This window comes from Anomaloglossus baeobatrachus, chromosome 5 (genome assembly GCF_048569485.1).
Source record: "Anomaloglossus baeobatrachus isolate aAnoBae1 chromosome 5, aAnoBae1.hap1, whole genome shotgun sequence".
Classification (NCBI taxonomy): Eukaryota; Metazoa; Chordata; class Amphibia; order Anura; family Aromobatidae; genus Anomaloglossus; species Anomaloglossus baeobatrachus.
The window spans coordinates 104,333,888-104,356,336 of NC_134357.1; the positions used below are offsets into that span (position 1 = coordinate 104,333,888).

At 44.0% G+C, this 22,449-nt stretch overlaps 1 protein-coding gene across 1 annotated transcript in view; it reads left to right on the forward strand.

Moving 5' to 3' along the window:
- Positions 1–22,449, forward strand: part of STAMBPL1 (STAM binding protein like 1) — a 135,586-nt gene that overhangs the window by 109,320 nt on the left and 3,817 nt on the right. Inside the window, 3 exon segments of the mRNA XM_075348737.1 lie at positions 2,409–2,546; positions 7,302–7,414; positions 12,817–12,916. Of these exon segments, the coding sequence (XP_075204852.1) occupies positions 2,409–2,546; positions 7,302–7,414; positions 12,817–12,916 (351 nt within the window).

Below are 22,449 nucleotides of genomic sequence, written 5' to 3' on the forward strand. Positions count from 1 at the left end.
CAATGTAAGACAGCTGTCTTTAATACAGGTAAGGAGTTGATTAGGAGCATCTACGTGGTCTGTAGGAGCCAGAACTCTTAATGGTTGGTAGGGGATCAAATACTTATTACTCTCTGCAAAATGCCATTAAATTTTTATTATTTATATAATGTAATTTTCTGGATTTTATTTTGGATATTCTATCTCTCACTGTTAATATTAATCTACCCTTAAAATTAGACTGTTCATGTCTGTTAGTTGGCAAACTTACAAAATCAGCAAGGGATCAAATTATTTCCTTTACTGTATAAACCTTCACTTCCTATTACTCGGTGCTGGTAATATTTGATACATCTTTATCAAGTCTTCAATGCAAGCAGATGGCTTGCATACATCAGGAGAATCTTGGTGGTTGTTGCAGCTTCTCAGTCTGAGACAACTAGAGATAAGTTGTTTGCCGTTTTCCCTTGTTTATTATCCTTGTGTGTCCTCCTTTAATGCCTAGTGGGGTTGACAAAGATCATCGAGTCCGCTCCCTACCTAGGAACTAGATCAGGGTCAGCCTAGGGTCATGTATCTGGCTCGACGCATAGGTGCCGAACCTATCTTTGGCGGGGAGGAAACCCAGGGCCCAGTGGTAGGCTTTGTCAGGGGTCCCTCTTCCCTAGACACAGGCTTTCCCTTCCCTTTCGTTATTTGCCTGGTACTTCCCCGTACCTAGCATTTCAGAAAGGAGCGCTATTTGGTTTTTGGAGCACAGATTTTACTAGAATTGTTTCCGGGAGACATTTGCAGAGCCACTATGGTTCCAAAATAGCAGAAAAATCCCAAAAGTGACCCCCATTGTAAAAATTGCACATCCCAATGAATTAATCTATGGCTAAAGTGACTATTTTGTAGTATCCATGCCATGATTTTTTTTCTGAAGAATTGCAAATTTTCCAGTTTAGTGCCCATAAATTGTGCCCCCATATATTGTAGTGCCCCCATACATTGTGCCCAGCTTGTGCTTCTGGAGTTAACCCCCCCCGTAAATTATTAAGTGCGCTCTGCCCAGTACAATAATGCCACACACATGGTCGCTTACTATAGGGCTCAGAAGGTGGGTGCATTTAGATTTGCGAGCCCACATTTAATTTAACTGGATTTTATTTGGGGGGGTGGGAGCCATGTCCCTTTTAAAGTGTCTTTGTTCTACCAGTAATGTGGGAGCCCCTATATTTCCAGTGACAGATGAAGGACCTGAATGGAAGTGGGGGTTTGGTTTGTGTGGGATAAGTTATAAATTATGGGTTTTGGGTTTTTTTGGTACCATTTTGTGGTACAGAACATTTTTTCATTGTGCTCAGTGTGAGGCTGGGGTCACATTCTTGTGTTCTGCGCTGAGCACTTACGTCGGGGTTTTCATGTAAATCCCACAAAAATACGATTCAGATGAAACTCCCTACGGGACCACTAACTCTAATGAGGCATGATTCTAAGTATGTACATCACATACATTCGCTCACGTGACCACCCACTTGCACCAAGAATTCAGGGGTATCGTGACAGTTTGCTGATCACACTGTTAAAATTCGTCAGTCTGCAGTCATACAGAGTGAGATCTGACAACTCCCTCAAATAATAGATAGTGATGTTGAGGCAATCATGATTATACAACCCCTGGCAAAAATTATGGAATCACCTGGCTCTGAGGATGTTCATTCAGTTGTTTTACTTTTGTTTAAACAAAAAAAAAAGCAGATCACAAACATGGCACAAAACTAAAGTAATTTCAAATGTCAACTTTCTGGCTTTAAGAAACAGTAAAAAAAATCATGAAAACCTTCCCATGTTGTTTGTATTTCGTCCAGATTTTAGACACAGCTGACTGTGAACAACCAACATTATTTGCAACATTGCGTGAAGATTTACCCTCTTTTAAGAGTTTGATAATCCTTTCCTTTGTTTCAATTGACATCTCTCATGTTAGAGCCATGATTCATGTCAGTCCACTTGGTGCAACAGCTCTCCAAGGTGTGATCACTCCTTTTTAGATGCAGACTAACAAGCAAATCTTATTTGATGCAGGTGTTAGTTTTGGGAATGAAAATTTACAGGTGATTCCATAATTTTTCACCCTGTTTGGTCTTGAAAAGTAACAGTTACTGGCTATTACATTATGTTTTCATGATTTTTTTTTTTCAGTGCTTCCTAAAGCCAGAAAGTTGCCATTTGAAATTACTTTAGTTTTGTGCCATGTCTGTGATCTGCTTTTTTTAAACAAAAGTAAAGTAATGAATGAACATCCTCAGAGCCAGGTGATTCCATAATTTTGTTCCAGGGGTTGTATTAGAGCCCATTCGCTCTCCGGTAGGTGACTACTGTGAACAAGTCATGTACTCTTATATGTTTGACCATTTCTTATTGCTTTTTTTAACGTTTTACAGACTCATGATGAATTCACCATTACGCATGTAATTGTACCAAAGCAGTCTGCGGGACCAGACTATTGTGACATGGAGAATGTGGAGGAATTGTTTAATGTGCAAGATCAACACAATCTTCTTACCTTGGGGTGGATCCATGTAAGTAGAAAATGTTGGAAATCATCTCCACTTCTTGAGGCATCGTCTTCACAGCAGAGGGACAGTTTGACAAACATTGGTGTTAAAAAATTAACACTTGTATATTCTTCTTATTATTGCTCTTATTGGATTGCCTGATTCAAGAATCATACGCGGGTAGCTGGCATAAACCCAGTGATTGGCAGCAGCAGTTACACGCTGCAGGCGAGACATCATCACCACTGTAGCTCTGTCAAAAAGGACCTCTTGGTAGAAGGAGAGATTGGTTTTATTTTACTCCAGACTTGGCCTTCTGGGAGATTCCCTTATGAAAGCGGTCAACCACTTTACTTGTGGGCAGGCGGTTTCCCTTTTGTCTTCAACAATAGGTTTTGCAGCAATTGGTGTGTTTAATGAATAATGCACAGCCTACCATGAATTATAAAGAATATCAACATTTAACTTGGATTTCTGTGACCTGTAGACCTGCAATCATTGCTCAGCCTATATGGCTACAGAACACTTGAGGTTTTTTTTTCTAATATTCTTTTATATTTTGCAGTAAAGGGATTTACTGTATATATTTTTAGACCTGTCTTTAATTTTTACTTTTTTTTTTAACAAGCTTTCTAGGAAAATATTTAGTACCTGCTAAAAGTGAACATGGCTTGTCTCAGGGCCGGCTCCAGGTTTTTGTGGGCCCCGGGCGGAAGAGTCCCAGTGGGCCCCATCCACACGCAGACACACATACGTACACATACATATTTAACGACAAACTCACAAAAATACATATAGAACTGACACATCTATACAGTCATATACACTGACATACATAGATACACATCATACATGCATACAGACAAACACACACAGCTCTGCTGGATACATACATACAGACACAGCGCTGCTACATACATACACACAGCGCTGCTATATACACACATAGCTCTGCTATATACATGCACACATAGCTCTGCTATATACATACACACATAGCTCTGCTATATACATACACACCTAGCTCTGCTATATACATACACACATAGCTCTGCTATATACATGCACACATAGCTCTGCTATATACATACAGACACAGCGCTGCTACATACATACACACATAGCTCTGCTATATACATACACACATAGCTCTGCTATATACATACACACCTAGCTCTGCTATATACATACACACCTAGCTCTGCTATATACATACACACCTAGCTCTGCTATATACATACACACATAGCTCTGCTATATACATACACACATAGCTCTGCTATATACATGCACACATAGCTCTGCTATATACATGCACACATAGCTCTGCTATATACATGCACACATAGCTCTGCTATATACATACACACATAGCTCTGCTACATACATACACACCTAGCTCTGCTATATACATGCACACATAGCTCTGCTATATACATACACACATAGCTCTGCTATATACATGCACACATAGCTCTGCTATATACATACACACATAGCTCTGCTATATACATACACACATAGCTCTGCTATATACATACACACATAGCTCTGCTATATACATGCACACATAGCTCTGCTATATACATGCACACATAGCTCTGCTATATACATGCACACATAGCTCTGCTATATACATGCACACATAGCTCTGCTATATACATACACACATAGCTCTGCTATATACATGCACACATAGCTCTGCTATATACATGCACACATAGCTCTGCTATATACATACACACAGCGCTGCTATATACATACACACATAGCTCTGCTATATACATACACACATAGCTCTGCTATATACATACACACCTAGCTCAGCTATATACATACACACATAGCTCTGCTATATACATGCACACATAGCTCTGCTATATACATACACATAGCTCTGCTATATACATGCACACATAGCTCTGCTATATACATACACACATAGCTCTGCTATATACATACACACATAGCTCTGCTATGTACATACACACATAGCTCTGCTATATACATGCACACATAGCTCTGCTATATACATACACACATAGCTCTGCTATATACATACACACCTAGCTCTGCTATATACATACACACCTAGCTCTGCTATATACATACACACATAGCTCTGCTATATACATACACACCTAGCTCTGCTATATACATACACACCTAGCTCTGCTATATACATACACACCTAGCTCTGCTATATACATACACACATAGCTCTGCTACATACATACACACATAGCTCTGCTATATACATACACACCTAGCTCTGCTATATACATACACACCTAGCTCTGCTATATACATACACACCTAGCTCTGCTATATACATACACACATAGCTCTGCTATATACATACACACATAGCTCTGCTATATACATGCACACATAGCTCTGCTATATACATACACACCTAGCTCTGCTATATACATACACACATAGCTCTGCTATATACATACACACCTAGCTCTGCTATATACATGCACACATAGCTCTGCTATATACATGCACACATAGCTCTGCTATATACATACACACATAGCTCTGCTATATACATACACACCTAGCTCTGCTATATACATACACACCTAGCTCTGCTATATACATACACACATAGCTCTGCTATATACATACACACCTAGCTCTGCTATATACATACACACCTAGCTCTGCTATATACATACACACATAGCTCTGCTATATACATACACACATAGCTCTGCTATATACATACACACATAGCTCTGCTATATACATACACACCTAGCTCTGCTATATACATGCACACATAGCTCTGCTATATACATGCACACATAGCTCTGCTATATACATACACACAGCGCTGCTATATACATACACACATAGCTCTGCTATATACATACACACATAGCTCTGCTATATACATACACACATAGCTCTGCTATATACATACACACATAGCTCTGCTATATACATACACACATAGCTCTGCTATATACATACACACATAGCTCTGCTATATACATACACACATAGCTCTGCTATATACATACACACATAGCTCTGCTATATACATACACACCTAGCTCTGCTATATACATACACACCTAGCTCTGCTATATACATACACACATAGCTCTGCTATATACATACACACATAGCTCTGCTATATACATACACACATAGCTCTGCTATATACATACACACATAGCTCTGCTATATACATACACACATAGCTCTGCTATATACATACACACATAGCTCTGCTATATACATACACACCTAGCTCTGCTATATACATACACACATAGCTCTGCTATATACATACACACATAGCTCTGCTATATACATACACACATAGCTCTGCTATATACATACACACCTAGCTCTGCTATATACATACACACATAGCTCTGCTATATACATACACACCTAGCTCTGCTATATACATACACACCTAGCTCTGCTATATACATACACACATAGCTCTGCTATATACATACACACCTAGCTCTGCTATATACATACACACCTAGCTCTGCTACATACAGACAGAGACAGACACGCGCGGCTCCGGGGGGGGGCATAAATCGGGGTTGGGGAGGGCACATACCGCTCAGGTCACGGTGGAGAGGGGGCCCACACAGCGCCGGAGGGACACGCTGTGCTGGGGGTCGCTGGCTGGCACTGCAACTCTCATCTGTGGGACTGAGCAGGATGCCGGTCTGTAGCTCCGTCCACAGATGAAGTTCAAACCAGGAAGTCTGCGCGCCTTAAAGAGACGGCGCCGCAGATTCCTGCCGAGGACTGCGGTCCCCGGCACTCGGCCCGGGGACCGCAGAACTAAGGAGAGTGGGCCCCGACCAAGGTGCACCAGAGCTGACGAGGCCGAGTGGGCCCCCCCGGCTCTCCAGGGCCCCGGCATTTGCCCGGGTATGCCGGGTGCTGACGCCGGCCCTGGCTTGTCTAATTGAGTAGAGTCCTGCATTATACACTGGAGATCAAAATTAGAAAACTATGTATGATCACTTGGTTTTAATGTAATCTACATTGATCGACATTTGAAGTTTTTTTGTAATTGGTACTCTATGCCACTAGAACAGTGTTTTACAAAAGATCCAAAGTTTATCAACATAAACCCTTTATTTTGCCGAAAACATGATGATCATAATTAGAGAACAGCAATGACTGTAGCACAGAGAAAGATTATATGTACATTTTTTGACGGTAACAACAGTCACCAATCAGTAGGACGTGTACAGGCCTTTGCTGTGAATGACTTCAGCACATCTGCGGCCACAGGACATCACTAGTCTCTCACACTGCTCTGGTGTGATTTTGTTCCACTCTTCTTCCAGTCTCTTTCACAGTTCTTTGACTATTGTGGGTTTCTTGGTCATAACTTTGTCATCAAAGATTTTCCAGAGGTTTTCTATTGGGTTTAGATCAGGGGTCTGGACTGGCCATTTCATTGTGTCAATGTTTTCTGTTTCTAGGAACTGCTTTGCCCATTTTTCTGTGTGACAGGGGTCATTGTCCTGCATCAAAATTGCTGGCTCATTAACTGATGAGCGCAACTAAAGCGGGCTTTACACGCTACAATATATCTTACGATGTGTCGGCGGGGTCACGTCGTAAGTGATGCACATCCGGCATCGTAAGTTATATTGTAGCGTGTGACCGCTACGTGCGATTGTGATTGAATGTTAAAACGTCATGTGTGTGTGTATCTCTGTATGTATATATTCTATTATCGGGATCAAGCATCTTTTTCTTTTTTTCACCTTTCTTTTGCAGACACATCCAACACAGACAGCTTTCTTGTCCAGCGTGGATCTTCACACTCACTGTTCCTACCAACTTATGCTACCAGAAGCCATTGCTATTGTTTGTTCTCCAAAGCACAATGAGTATGTGCTCTATATAATCATCATTATGTACTTTTATGCTTTTCATGTGCTGACTAGATACAATAGTGCAACCTACAAAGTAATATATAGTTTCTGAAGGTTATACAGTATTTTACATTTTTTATCTAAACAGTTGAGTAATGTAGTAAATAAATTGCTTAATCTTTGTTACATTAATCTTCTGCTATAAAATGTGCTATAGTCCAGAGCTGCATTTTTAAATCTTATATCTGACAACAAGCTTTTTAATAGGATCCTGTGACAATGCTATTTACCTGCAGATAAGGGGATAATTAAATTTAATCATCTTGGCAGCGCCCTAGTTTTGGTCCCAGTGGCGGTGTGGTTTCAATTACCGCTCTGTATATGTAAAGCGGAGGCTGTAACCGTGCCTCCCGCACTGACTGACAGACGCTAATCATTAGAGGATGCTGTCAGTCAGTGCAGGGGTGTGTGGTTATGGCTGCCGTTCTATATAATATATTGAGTGTTGACTAGACTCGCGCCAGTGCCGTCCCTGTGACTGAAATGGAAACACTGCTGGGAGGATTAAAGTTAATTTCCTTCCGGCAGCGGGGTTTAATGTGCAGGCATCGGGCAGGATTCAAACGCTTTTAACCTGCAGATCAAGCCCATATCTGCATGTTAATATAGTTTTTACAGGTGACAGGTTCCCTTTAATTAATATCTGTGATGAGTCGCTATAATTTTGTAGAATAGCTTGTTTTTCAAAATAGTGCAAAAGTATTGCATCTTTTAAATAAATAATTTTCAAAGTAAAGATTTATATCATATCACGCCTTAATAATCTGCCCTCATCATCCATCAATTGGTAAAATTATAAACTCAACATAAAACAGCTGAAATGTATTAAGAATATTATGTATTCTGGGCCTTACCTGCCTTCAGAATTAAACCTTTTTTTTCACAATATATAAAAGCTATATAATATTCAATCACAGGTGAAAACAATGTTACATACACAACTATGTCCGGGTTTTCTTAACCGCTTCACCATTTTTTATTGGAAAAATAGCAATGCACTCTTTTTCCCATTAAACAATAGACTGCTATTGAAATCCATTTATCCTGATCATGAGTTGCCACAGCCCATCATGCAATGTTAGCGTTTGTCATGTAATGTATCTGGCAGAGCATTGTGGCTTCAGATTTTAAGAATTACAGCTCTCTCACGCCACCATATAAGTGCTATTTGATGTTTTATCGGATAGCTCCAACGTTAAAATATCCAGCATCACGGAGAATTGGAAGATTAAAACTCAAATTTATTGAGCAGAAAAAATAAAATCATACAGACTGTGCGGGGAGCACAAAAATTACAGGTGGAAAAATGAGGGTTAACCTACGCGTTTCGACCAGAGAGTCTTATTCATTGCCATGATCTGTATGATTTTTATTTTTTCTGCTCAATAAATTCGAGTTTTAATCTTCCAACTCTCCGTGATGCTGGATTTTTGCCTTTCCTGATATCCACTACCGCCCGGGCCAGGGCGTTCCGTGCACCGGTGCAGGATCCAGGAGTGAAGAGGGGTGAGCTGACAATTCTTTACATTTTCTCAACGTTAAACTATGGAACACTGCCGACCAGCGCTTTTTTTTTCTCATGCTGAATCGACAGCATGCTGAGATTTGCCTTGCAAATTGGATGGTGGACACGGATTAAGGTCTATGGGTATGCAGAGATCATTGGACTGCACTTGGATAACATCACAGAATGGAGAAGATGGAGAAATTTTGTTCTCCATCTTCTCCTGATACTGTGCACCAATTCTATCACATGAGAGAGCCGGATCACTCTAAGCTGGTGTGACGCCCTGGCAAAACTAGGTTGTCACAGAGACTGCACAAATCTTCCAAGTGCAGGACTCCATCCTCCTTGGCTTACCAACACAACCCCACACACAGGTACAAACACCAGCCACAAAAGCCTAGTCACCCCCCCCAGGACAATAGGGACACACCAGTGGACGGGGCCAGGCAGATGGTGACACCTACCTAGGGATCCTGAGGTGTCAGGGGAGGGAACACAGCAGATTAGTCTGGACAGAGGAAGTGAGAAGAGTGAAGTGGTGGCAACACTACCTGAGCTGAGTAGGTGGCAGACGGCAGAGCAGGGCCACAGGTGACAGAGATCCGGTCGCGGGAGACCTTAAGTGGACTGGGGCAGGGTTGTAGCTCGCCGTTGCCGACAGCGGGAATCCGGTCCGGAGGCCATGCACAGTCGGGGTTCCTGGACCCCAGGGTGAGGACAGCTTCAAGCACCTCTCCAATTAGCCAGCAGGGGACAAGGTTCCAGATCTTGTCCCACGAGTAGCCCAGATAGCGTGAGACAGAAGCACAACGCGGGGGATAGGGCATCTGCAAGTGCCTGCAAAAATCCCAAGGGTCAGATCTCGCAGGCCACAGCTCCCACAGCAAAGACACCGGGAGTGGACTTTTCCTGTTCCATGCGGACTAGTCAACACACAAGACACAAATTAGAGTGCAGGAGGAAGGGCCCCCGTTCTGTGGGACCCGAGCACACCCCTCCAGAGGCTACCAGCATCCGGCACTTGGTTTACTTCTTGGACTCTGTGTGAATTATTCAACAACAGTGAGTACATCGGTATAATCCGGTCCAGCCTGCAGACGGTATTCCAGCACTCTCCACCAACCTACACTCCACCTACACCTGGGCCCCGGGACAACACCACCCCTACCCGAGGAGGGGATACCTGCCTGCTTCCCCACTCCATCAGCCCCGGGCGCCCCATACCAAGGCAGCGGCGGTGTCACCAACCATCACCGCAACCCACGGGTGGCATCACACTGACAAACTCTCCCCTGTAAATAACCCCTTTATTACGTTGTGGGCGATGGGCTGCTGCAAGAGTCCCGGATCCGGCTGCCGCTCGAGCCACCGCCACGATCCTGGATCCGAGCGTCTCGAGTTGCTCCCCACCGGCCGTAGCCGGCGCCCCCACCCGCGACACTGGCACTTATCCAAACTCGGATCCGAGTTTGATTGGAGTGTCAGTAACATAATCGATCCGATTCGCTCGCATGAGAGAATCAACTCTAATGTGACCTCAGGCTTAGATAGAACCTAAGCGTAAATATGGAAATATTATGCGGCCCTGTCACAAAGGACTGACTTACTTGTAACGGCTTGCTATAACCATTTATGGACACCATGTAACTAGTGATGGGCATGTAACGCCCCTGGACTATCAGGTGGTCACAGGGTATTGCACAATCTACCCTACCGTGCAGTATCCACCTCCCTCTTGGTTATGGGTCCCTAACCAAATAGTGTTACCTACCACAGCAAATCAAATCCTAGATACACCTTGCACCACACCCACCAGACACACCAGTGGACGGCTTGAGTGGAATAGAGTCGCCCACCTGGGGGGGTCAGGGAGGGGAGGTGAGGTGAGGAGTGTAGTCAGTCGGTTAGAGAGTCGGTTAGTGAGTGGGGAAGAGAGTAGCTCTCGAGCTGTGAGGAGCTCTGAGGAGGATCGGGAGTGGTGACTCCCATAAGGAAACTGTGTAGGTTGCATACGGTGATCTGGGCCTAGAGGAGTCAGACCCCCGGTCGCAGGGGATCGTGGCAAAGGGCTTGGGTCTGTCGAGCAGGACAGCCGGCGGCCTTGCACCATCACCGGTCCGGGACCGAGGCATGACTGGGTACGTGGACCCTAGGTCGGGGAATAGCTGCATGCAACCCGATAATTTACCCGTGGAGAACGGAGCCTTCAAGATTCGTTCCCAAAAGCTCCAAAATCGGGGCACTAGCGCAACGAGGGGAATAGGACTTTCCACCCAAAACGGTCCAAAAAATCCCAAGCGTGAGCCCTGAGAGCAAGCTCCCTCATTTAGCCACAGTGGGGAGCGGGACCTGGCAAGTTTCACACTACCGGGACCACCAGAGAAGTAAACTTAGTGCCAGGAGGCAGGTCACGGATCACCAGGTAGCACCATTGAGGACGGAACCCGAAATAGCTCCCCTCGGCAGCAGCGGTGTCCAGAGATTTGGTTTACCTGGTTGTCAGTGTCTGCTTAATGGACTGAGTGAGTACAAGAGTGATCCCTGCATCCCACGGCCTTATCCTCCCACCAAGTTCCGGGGCATTCCCCCTGCCCGTGGAGGGTCACAACACCTGGCTGCCCCCCCTCCCCCCCGTCATCACCCCGGGTACTCCCCAACGCCAGCGGCGGTATTCACCCCAGTTACCGTGCACGGGTGGCGTCACAAACTCTATAACCCCTTGTAAATACCCCCTTCATTTCATTTGAGTGGCCGCACGACCCCCGGGTTTGGAGACCCTCGAGCCACTTAGAACCCGGATCCGAGCAGCTCAGCTGCTTCCACGCGGGCGGTACAGGCAGACCTGGACTGTAAAAGTCCGGATCCGCGCACTTTCAAAAGCATGGTGATGCCAGACCTGGGCCTGGAGTTCTCAGGGAACTCCGGAAATTTGGAAAATAAAAAAAAATAAAGGAAAAATAAAAAGAAAGCAAGCGCGATATACTTACCGAGTCTCCGGCGTGGCTGTAAATGCTTCCAAGTCGCTCACTCTTCTTTTGGGGCCTCATACATATTCAATGCTTCCCCTGCCCATTGGCAGTCCTGGCATCTGTGATTGGTTGCAGTCAGATGCACCCCCAGCCTGTGCAACAGTGTCTGACTGCTTGCAATCATAGACCCTATCTGTGGGTCACTATTGTGGTATAAAAATAAGTAATAATATGATACCCAGCACAGATAAAGCATACAGCTACAGGCTGCAGCCCCCAGCCATGCGCTTATCTTGGCTGTGTATCAGAATAAGAGGAACTTGTGTATTAATGCTGGGTATCATAATACGTGGGGACCCTACGCTAATTCTTTCTTTTTATACCATGATAGTGACTCGCAGATAGGGTGATTGCAGTCACACAGGCTGGGGGCGCCTCTGACTGCAAAGAATCACAGATGCCAGGACTGTTGGTGGGCAGAGGAAGCAGTGAATATGCATGAAGGTAAATGAGCGGCTTGGGGAGAAGAGTGAGCAGCCCTAAAGCAGTTACAGCCGCGCCGGAGACTCGGTAAGCATAGCGTGCTTGCTCTAATTCTCCTATCATTTCTACCACCATTTTTAAGCATCGGATTCTGGTCCACATTGAATTATATGGGGACCGGTGACCGGCCTTATATCCGGGATCAATTTCAGGCCGGAACCAATTGTTTTGTTTAAGCCCAGCTGGTCCTGCCGATCACGGATATCTGCCAGTTTGCCCATCACTACAACCCATCAAAAAGTCGTCCATCCCGTCACTCTGATTTTCAGCTTGGACTATTTTTTACAAAATTTCCTTGTAATATTAATGTTTAGATCTTTTTCCTTTTATTTGTGCAGTACTGGGATCTTTCGACTTACTAATGCGGGTATGCTGGAAGTTTCAGGTTGTAAAAAGAAAGGGTTTCATCCACACAGCAAAGAACCAAGGCAATTCAATGTGAGTAAATGCAAGTCCATCATGTACATTTCTAAAACAATGAGTGCTGAAGATGATGTAGAGGAAAATTCCTATCCTGAATAGTGTTGTGACATCTGCAACAGGAACCACCTTCCACCCTATTAATATACTGAGAAATTGTGTGGGATAGTTTCTAAGCATAATGCCAAATAAACCTTTATGCTGTAATGTATTATTCCCCTGTAAATCTCCCTATCACTATTTTTTCTCGCCAAAATAGAATTTTTTCCTATTTATGTATGTGAATAATATTTTTCTAAATTTGCATTATTCATAAATGAGTGGTGCTGTGTAGAGCGTCTGATAGGTCACTTCTGCTGCTAGTTCTTCTTACGGAGCCGATCTCTGGTATAGGAAGGGAAGATTACCGGTAACTGTAGTTCGCCTACTTATACATAACTACTTAGGAGAAGATGACCAAAGTGACCGTCACATTGGGGATTCAAGGACATTAGAAGGAGCACTCTGTCTGTCACTAGGCTTTGTGGCTGGCATTGGTTGGTTCTTTTGGTTGGCAAAGGACATATCATCATTTATGGTTGGGTTTATGCTCACCCTAATAAAGTCAGATGTTAATACCTACCTATAGACATTGTTCCATCAAGTAAACTCAATAATCCAAAAATGTTGATCCAGGGCAATGGAAACCCCCCATGAGGCAAATACTTGCCCATATTAAGGTAAAAAATTATTTTATTTTTTTCTAATAAATCCTTGGATCAATTTCACTTCTACAGAAATCTGGTAAGAAGACATCCAGACCCTCCTTGAACTTGTTTAATGATTCAGCCATGATAACATGTTGTCCCAAAGAGTTCTATAAAGTGAATCTGTCAGGTGCAATATGCACCCAGAGCCACGAGCAGTTCTGGGTGCATATTGCTAATCCCTGCCTAACTGTCCCTGTATACAGTAGCATAGATAAAGGGATCTTTAGAAAAAGTATTTCTAAAGTTTGTTTATTATATGCTAATGAGGACAGGGACTAGTCGCAAGAGGTAGTTCCCTTGGCTAGTCGGCCCACATAGCATGTTAGCACGCCCCTGTGGGTGTACTAACATGCTGCGTACTAACATGCTAATGAATGCGCAGTGACGCCGCACGTACCTCACTCTTGATGGTGGCCGGCGTAGGATGGTTGAGCACTGCGCATGATACAGAATACCCGAGGCTTCCAATCATGTGCACTAGATTGATTCCAGTTGTAAACTTCCCGGTTTTAGTGAGGTATAGTGCACATGACCGGAAGTGCTGGGGACGCTGGATTATGTGCAGTTCGCATCCATCCTCCTCCGACCACCATCAAGAGTGAAGTATGTGCGATGGTGCTGCGCATTCATTACCATGTTAGTACACCTATAGGGGCATGCTAACATGCTATGTGGGCCGACTAGCCAAGGGAACTCACACCCTTGTGACTAGCCCCTGGCCTCATTAGCATATAATAAATGATCTTTAGAAATACTTTTTCTAAAGATCTCTTTATCTATGCTAGTGTATACAGGGACAGTTAGGCAGGAATTAGAAATATGCGCCCAGAGCTGCTCATGGTTCTGGGTGCATATTGGACCTGACAGGCTCACTTTAAAGGGGTTTTCTCATCTCCAACATGGTATCCCAATATGTAGTAGGTGTAATAATAATAATAATAATACTAGTAAATATCTCCAATTAGAAATTTAGTATAGTTTTTCTAATTCACTGTGTCTCTTACCTTGTGTTCAGGGCATTGCAGGACCTTAGATACTGTATCTATGGTTATGACCACACATATAGTTACAGTTAGTTGCTATTGGTCATAACCATGGATACTTAAGGTCCTGTAATGCCCTGCACATAAGGTAAGTGACAGCGAATCTGGAGAACTATACCACATTTCTAACTGGAGGTATTTGCTAATACTATTATTATTACACCTACTACATATTAGGATAGGATCTTGGAGATAGGAATAACCCTTTTAAGGCTAATTCAGATGTTAATTTTTCTTCTAAGGCGGGCTTTGCACGTTGCGACATCGGTAACAATGTGCTACCGATGCTGCAGCGATAGTCCCGCCCCCGTCGCACGTGCGATATCTAGTGAAAGCTGCCGTAGCGATTATTATCGCTACGGCAGCTTCACACGCACATACCTGCCGTGCGACGTCCCTCTGGCCGGCGACCCGCCTCCTTCCTTAGGGGGGCGGGTCGTGGAGCGTTACAGCGACGTCACACGGCAGGCGGCCAATTGAAGCGGAGGGGCGGAGATGAGCAGGATGTAAACATCCCGCCCACCTTCGTCCTTCTCATTGCAGCCGGCGGCAGGTAAGGTGATGTTCCTCGCTCCTGCAGCTTCACATGCAGCGATGTGTGCTGCCGCAGGAACGAGGAACAACATCGTACCTGTCGCACCATCGGCATTATGGAAATGTCGGAGGCTGCAGCGATGATACGATAACGACGCTTTTGCGCTCGTTCAAAGTATCAAAAAGGTTTTACACGTTGCGATATCGACTGCGACGCCGGATGTGCGTTACTTTCGATTTGACCCCATCGACATCGCACGTGCAATGTCACAACCTGCAAAGCCGCCCTAAGAGTTTTATCCGTGTTTTTCATAGATAGAATTTGTACCTATTATAGTGTATGGAGCTGTTCACATCTGTGTATTTTTTCAGCCCGAGTGGAGACAAATCCGATTTTGATCCAAGTATTGACTCAAATTTGCCAATGGAAGTCTATGGGTTTGTGAAGAAATTAGACAGCACTGGAATGCCATCTATGTGATGTCCATTTTTCAGACTGTTTGATGTGAAAAGCTCAGGAAACCTCCATCATTTAATTTTTTTCATCTAAAAAACACTGATGAAACCGTGGTGCACATGGCGTCTTTTTCAGGCAGACTCGTAGTGATAGTTTAAGTTATAGAAATTAGACGTAGATATTGGAGCCACTGCCAAAATGATGGCAAAACCTCTAGCGAAGACTGCCAGCTTTTTCCTTAAGCAATTTTGCCTAGGAAAACCTTGGCAAATACGTGTTATGAACGTAATCACTCTCACACGACTAACGGAAAAAGCGAACAGCTACTACAGGGAGCAATCAAGCCCACATCTGACTAGTCCCTCTACAGACTAGAAAGAGCCTAGCCACACAACTGAGAAAAACCATCTCGGCCCTGACTCCCTAAAGTGCTGTCAAGGGGTTTCTTGTACCTCCTAAAGGACTAGAATGGAAGCTGCAACACACTACCAACAAGGGGAGAGGAAGGTGTGCTGGAAGATACAAAAACCCAGAATGAGAAATCTAGAACACGTTCATAACAGTTAGGAAGGGAAAGCCAAAGAGAGCTACAAATAAGCTGACCAAGTAAAACCTCCCATAAATCTAAGAGGGGAAAAGAATATGTGTTGGGAAGGAATAGAAACCGACTCACTGCATGAGCTAAACTGGTGTTTACCGAATAAGGTAAAGCCTTGAGCCGAAGGGCAGGAATTCCTAAACACAAGTCCGCCTAGAGGTATAGCCAGCAAGGAAGTTCAGTGAAAGGTGAACATATGAAACCCAACCCAGAATGTGATAGGGGAGACCAAAATGGGAAAACGCCTGAAAAAGAGAGACCCAAGAAGGGAGAACCAATACAATTGGAACCATCATGATTTAGACAGGAAGAAAATGCAATAACCCAGCAGACAGAGAAACCGACCATGCAACAACAGGACACCGGATCGAATCTCCAAACCGAGCCATGACAATATGCCAATGGAACTAAGACATTGTGCGCACATTCCCAAACTCTGACTATACTTTGATGGTAAAAAATGACACTCTGATCAAATTCTATTAAAACTCTGATAAGAATTGTTGAAACTCAGACTTTTTTTGTGTACACGAAAAATCACTGTTGCCTGAAACAGCCCTTAGTCTCAATACTCGTACAGTAAAGAATTTGACAAAAGGTTCTTTCCTCTGAACCAAGGATGCACAACCTGAAGCATGTAGGCTACATGCAGCTTGCAATGTAATTCTTTTGAGCCCCCAAGCACCTGGGCATAGACATCCTTGTCTATATCTGGTGGCTCTGTAAGAGTAGTGGACAATGGATGTCATGTTTCTACCACTGAAGACAGTAATTGCATTATTGTTGTGTAATGTTAACAAGGTCTTGCGTGTTTTGTAAATATTGTCATGTGAATTGTACTGTGATCTAAAGTGTGATAAGTGTTAGTGATGATTTGTAGAGCATAATGTATAGTAAGCATTGCATAGCATTTATGTAGGAAGTTTTCAGACTATAGGGTTATCAATAGTTAAGTGTTAGGACTAGCCCACCATGGGAGGGATCAAGTGAAAGGGAAAGTGACAGTTCATTCTGGAGGAGTGTTTTGCTAAAATGTTTTGCTATATTTTTAACACTAAGGTTCAGATACGGCTTTAAAGAAGGCAAATAATTAATTTTATTATAAAGGTTAATATAAAATACAAACTTAAAGGAAAAGTATGATATTGCGTACACTTTTGTATATTGAACATACAAAGGTTAAGTACAGTTAAATACTTACATCACCAAGGAGTTTTGGAACATCATCTGTCTGGAGGTCAGAGAAGCATGACATAGACAGAGAACTCCTGGACATCACTGCCCGGACTTCTCACGGTGCAGCAAACACGAGCTTCTGTCTGTGCTATATTTCATCTGATCTTATATAGAGGCTTGAACAATATTACAAGCCTTAAAGTTAATGTGTTGTAGTCTTATTGATCCATGCCCTTTGATGGCCAGTCATTGGGCATAGATGAATCAGAGACACACCACACATCAGACAATGGGGTAATAAACCCACAGCATTCAAATCTCCCAAAAATACACATCAGGTATTTGAGCTAGGTAAATGGATATATTGTCTGTCTGTGTATATAGCAAACCCATAAAACATCAGATTGTTGAACTAAAGTAAATCATAAGGATTCTCTTACAATTGTATATTGTCTGTCTGTATATTCAAGACAAACACACAGGAACCCTTAAGGCCCAGTCACACAGAACGACTTACCAGCGATCCCGAAAACGATGCGACCTGATAGGGATCGCAGGTAAGTCGCAGGTGAGATGTCACACAGTCAGAGCTTACCAGCGATGCAGGAACAATACAGGTCGCAGTAGCGACCTGTATAACGATCTCAGCAGTCACTGTGACCCTGTCACACAGTGTCAAACACAGCGATGCGTCCTGCCCAGCAGGACATCACCTTTGAAGAAAATGGCCTGGACCATTCTGCAACGACTAGAGATCTCACAGCAGGGGCCTGATCGCTGGTAGGTGTCACACATAACGAGATCGCTACTGCGTCACAAAAACCGTGACTCAGCTGCGATCTCGCTAGCGATCTCATTATGTGTGACGGTACCTTTAAGGATACACAAGATTTTGTAACCATGTACACTTTGTCTGATTAAACAATATGTTATAGTATAACATAATGTATAAACTCAAAAATAGCCATTTTTATATTTGCAATACAAGGAGTCAGGGAAGACCTAGTGAACAATAGTGACAGTTGAATAGTCAGTTGGTCGTGAAGGTCACATACAGTGGATGGTTTGTGTAAACAAAGGAGAAGAAGAGGAGACGGAAAGAGAAAGAGTGACCCTCGAATGTTGACAGAGCCACGGAGTGTGGACAGCATTGAAACGAGAGACTGATCCTGGTACGGAATAAGGACAATAAGAGTCGAAGGACAGGAGTCTAATGGCCAGGCCTCTTAACCATCATGGTACCGGGTTAATCATAACTGGTGTGAACGTAGTTGACGACCTAAGCAGTTTACCTAAAGACATCTGGGAACACTAAACTTTACTCCGGTCATGATGGGATCTTTAATGAGACTGGACATGGGACTGTGGAAGGGAAAAAAAGGGAAGATGACCGTCACAAACTGCTGTAGTGCCGGGCTGGGTTGCTCTGGGTCTCACAAGACCAGTAAGATCTGAAGCAATTCAGTGGGATCTTTACCTGTGTCTGCTAGTTCCTTAGAAAACTGTATCGTGCAGGAAGATGTGTGCCCGCTATCTCAAGAGAGAGGTTGTTGCACAGAATGAACACTCAAGTAAAGTGTTGTTTGAAAAGAGATGTTGGTCTCCTTGTAAGTAAAGAGTCCATTACACGCTACGATATATCTAACGATATGTCGTCGGGGTCACGTCGTTAGTGACGCACATCTGGCATCGTTTGACATATCGTAGTGTGTGACAGCTACGAGCGACTGCGAACGACCAAAAATACTCATTTTATCGTTGCTTGTTGATGCGTCGCTCATTTTCAAAAAATCGAACGTCCTTCTGCGCGCCGGTTGTTCATTGTTCCCGAGGCAGCACACATCGCTCCGTGTGACACCCCAGGAACGATGAACTGCAGCTTACCTGCGTCCCGCCGGCAATTCGGAAGGAAGGAGGTGGGCGGGATATTTACGTCCCGCTCATCTCCGGCCCTCCGCTTCTATTGGCCGGCCGCTGTGTGACGTCGCTGTGATGCCGCACGTCCCTCTCCCTTCAAGAGGAGGATGTTCGCCGCCCACAGCGAGGTTGTTCGGGAGGTAAGTACGTGTGACGGGTTACCGACTTTATGCGACACGGGCAACAAATTGCCCGTAACGCAAAAATGATGGGGGCGGGTGCGATCGCACTTGCGAACACACGATAAATTGACGCGTGTAACGGGCCCTTAAGAGTCGTTATCCGGTTCCGGTCAGTCGACATCATTGGCATTATGCACACTCTCAGCCAGGACCAGTTATTTCATGTAGTGTGCCAGGGAGTCCAGTGTCAATTCCTTGCCCACAACTACTTACAGCTGTTCATGTGTTTCTATGTCCAAGAGAAGATCAGTGGTGCATAGTGTAAAGGAGGGAGGTGCAAATACTAATTGTCATAATGGAGTCTCTTTACCCTCATGTCCCACTCCAGTCACAAGTAGGTGAGGTGAAGAGGTGGTCGTTCTTGTGTGCAACTATCTCCATTGTTGTTTTTATTGGAGCTGGAAAATATATGGGCAATTTTAGAAACTCGCATGAACTACAGTGGAGAGTCTAAAGCATCTGAGATTTCTTCCTCTATGGATTGTATAAAAAAAGACTCCTATTTTCCTTATAGGTTGGTGTCCTGGAAATGGAACTGGTACCTATTCTCAAATATTTCTGATCTACTTTTTCTACATGCTATAAATGACATCCCTTAACACTAGAACTACTGAGGTAGTCATTTTGACTACTTCGCACTATGTATTTCTCCTCTGTGACTACGAGTCCAGTAGTTCTAGTGTTAAAGGGATGGTCTGATACCTAACTTGTCTTTTATAAATATTTATCTTTAAGCCTAAGCACTTTTGTAATTAGCTTTATTATAAAATACCCTACACTTCTCACTCTTCTGCTTATCCCTAAATGTGTTTTTGTTTTACTTACCTTCCTTGATGTTTCATTTGAGAGAAGTCTCAAACAAGGTGTCCTCAGTAGGCTGAGGCTGCACTAACTTTCCTGCAGCTTTTATTGCCCCTCCTGGAACATGACATCATCAAGGAGCGGTGCTGCAGTCGCTTACCACAATTTTTCATCACTGGCCTCTGAACATGTCCTTTATCTATGTCGCTCATAGAAGCTGTGGGAGAGGTGAGCACAACTCCAGCATTTTGCTACTCTCCCTGCCTTTGCAACTTTTCACTGGGAAAAGAGCCATCATCAGGGGGCGGTGATAGAAGCAGGGTGAGTGACACCAGTATCTCCTCCTGATGAGCATTTGGGTGGTGCTGCTGTCGTTCACCCTTATTGTTTCTTTGACCCCATGATGAGTCCTCATTTGAGATCCTCTCAAATGGAACATCACAGAAATTGAAGTAAAAAAACACATTAAGAGATGAGCTGTATAAGGAGTAATGTAGAGTATTTTATAATAAAGCAAATTACGAAAGTGTTTAGGGTGTAATAATAGATATTTATAAAGGACATTTTAACTATCGGACCACCAATTTAAAAATGTATTGCGATCCTTAGGGGCACTTTGCACACTACAACATCGCAGGTGCAATGTCGGTGGGGTTAAATAGAAAGTGATGCACATCCGGCGCCGCTGTCGATATCGTAGTGTGTATAGCCTTTTTTATACGATTAATGAGCGCAAAAGCATCGTAATCGTATCATCGGTGTAGCGTCGGTTATTTCCATAATTTGGAAATGACCGATGTTACGATGTTGTTCCTCGTTCCAGAAAATAAGAAAGCCGCGGAGACACCATCACGTGTTTCTCAACGCTGCCAGGAAACTAGCCAGGTCTTTCACCGGGAAGGAACAACCATGGGAAGGGCAGTCTCCAGTCAAGGAGACCACCTATACCAAACATGGTATCCATCCACAGACAACCGTTTCGGGGTATTTGCCCCTCATCAGTGTGGAGTAGGAATCTGGCTAGTGGGGGCAATGCCTAGTAAAAAAGTACTTAAGCAAGCATTGTTGACCTTAGGGAGATCAACATATCCACTGCGGAGACACCATCACGTGTTTCTCAACGCAATGATTCTAGAGCAACGCCCCCTGGGAAGTATGCAAATAAGAAAGCCGCGGAGACACCATCACGTGTTTCTCAACGCTGCCAGGAAACTAGCCAGGTCTTTCACCGGGAAGGAACAACCATGGGAAGGGCAGTCTCCAGTCAAGGAGACCACCTATACCAAACATGGTATCCATCCACAGACAGCCGTTTCGGGGTATTTGCCCCTCATCAGTGTGGAGTAGGAATCTGGCTAGTGGGGGCAATGCCTAGTAAAAGAGTACTTAAGCAAGCATTGTTGACCTTAGGGAGATCAACATATCCACTGCGGAGACACCATCACGTGTTTCTCAACGCAGTGATTGTGACGGGGTGTACATCAGAGCAAAGAGAGACAACAGGCCGAGGATGATCCAACAGGTTTACTAACAGGAATACAGGAACAGCACACGACAAGTCCAAATAAAACAGATTCGGGGGCACCTCCCGATAATCCAAAGTGCCAGATCACAACGTAATAGTCCTTTTCAGAGTCCCAGAAATCCCACACAATCCACTGGACGGCGAGGTCTGTCCGCAGATTCAGATCTCGCTCCCTTCCTCTTCAAAAACTCAACTCCCAACTGCATTTAGAAACAGGAGTGAATTGTTTGAGCTCGTGGGCCCGCCCCTCAAGTGTAGGGGTCTATGCAATGGTTGGGCCCACTAGAAGATTCTAGAAGGTTGGCTCCGAGATGTCTACAGGTTTGTGTAGTTGGCGTTATCCACTGCTTACGAAACAATGAGAAGTTCCCCTGGCTGTGTGGACAAGAGATAATTGCATTATGGGCCCAGAGACACAGGAGATGGGGGGAAGGTATGGTTACTTACATCCCAAGACATTTCAAAGTGTTCAGTAAGTACAACCAAAGGAAAGTGACATCACATCCTGACATAGTATTACAGCAAATACAGTGAGAGGGTAAAATACATCATGACAATTCCTTCCCCTC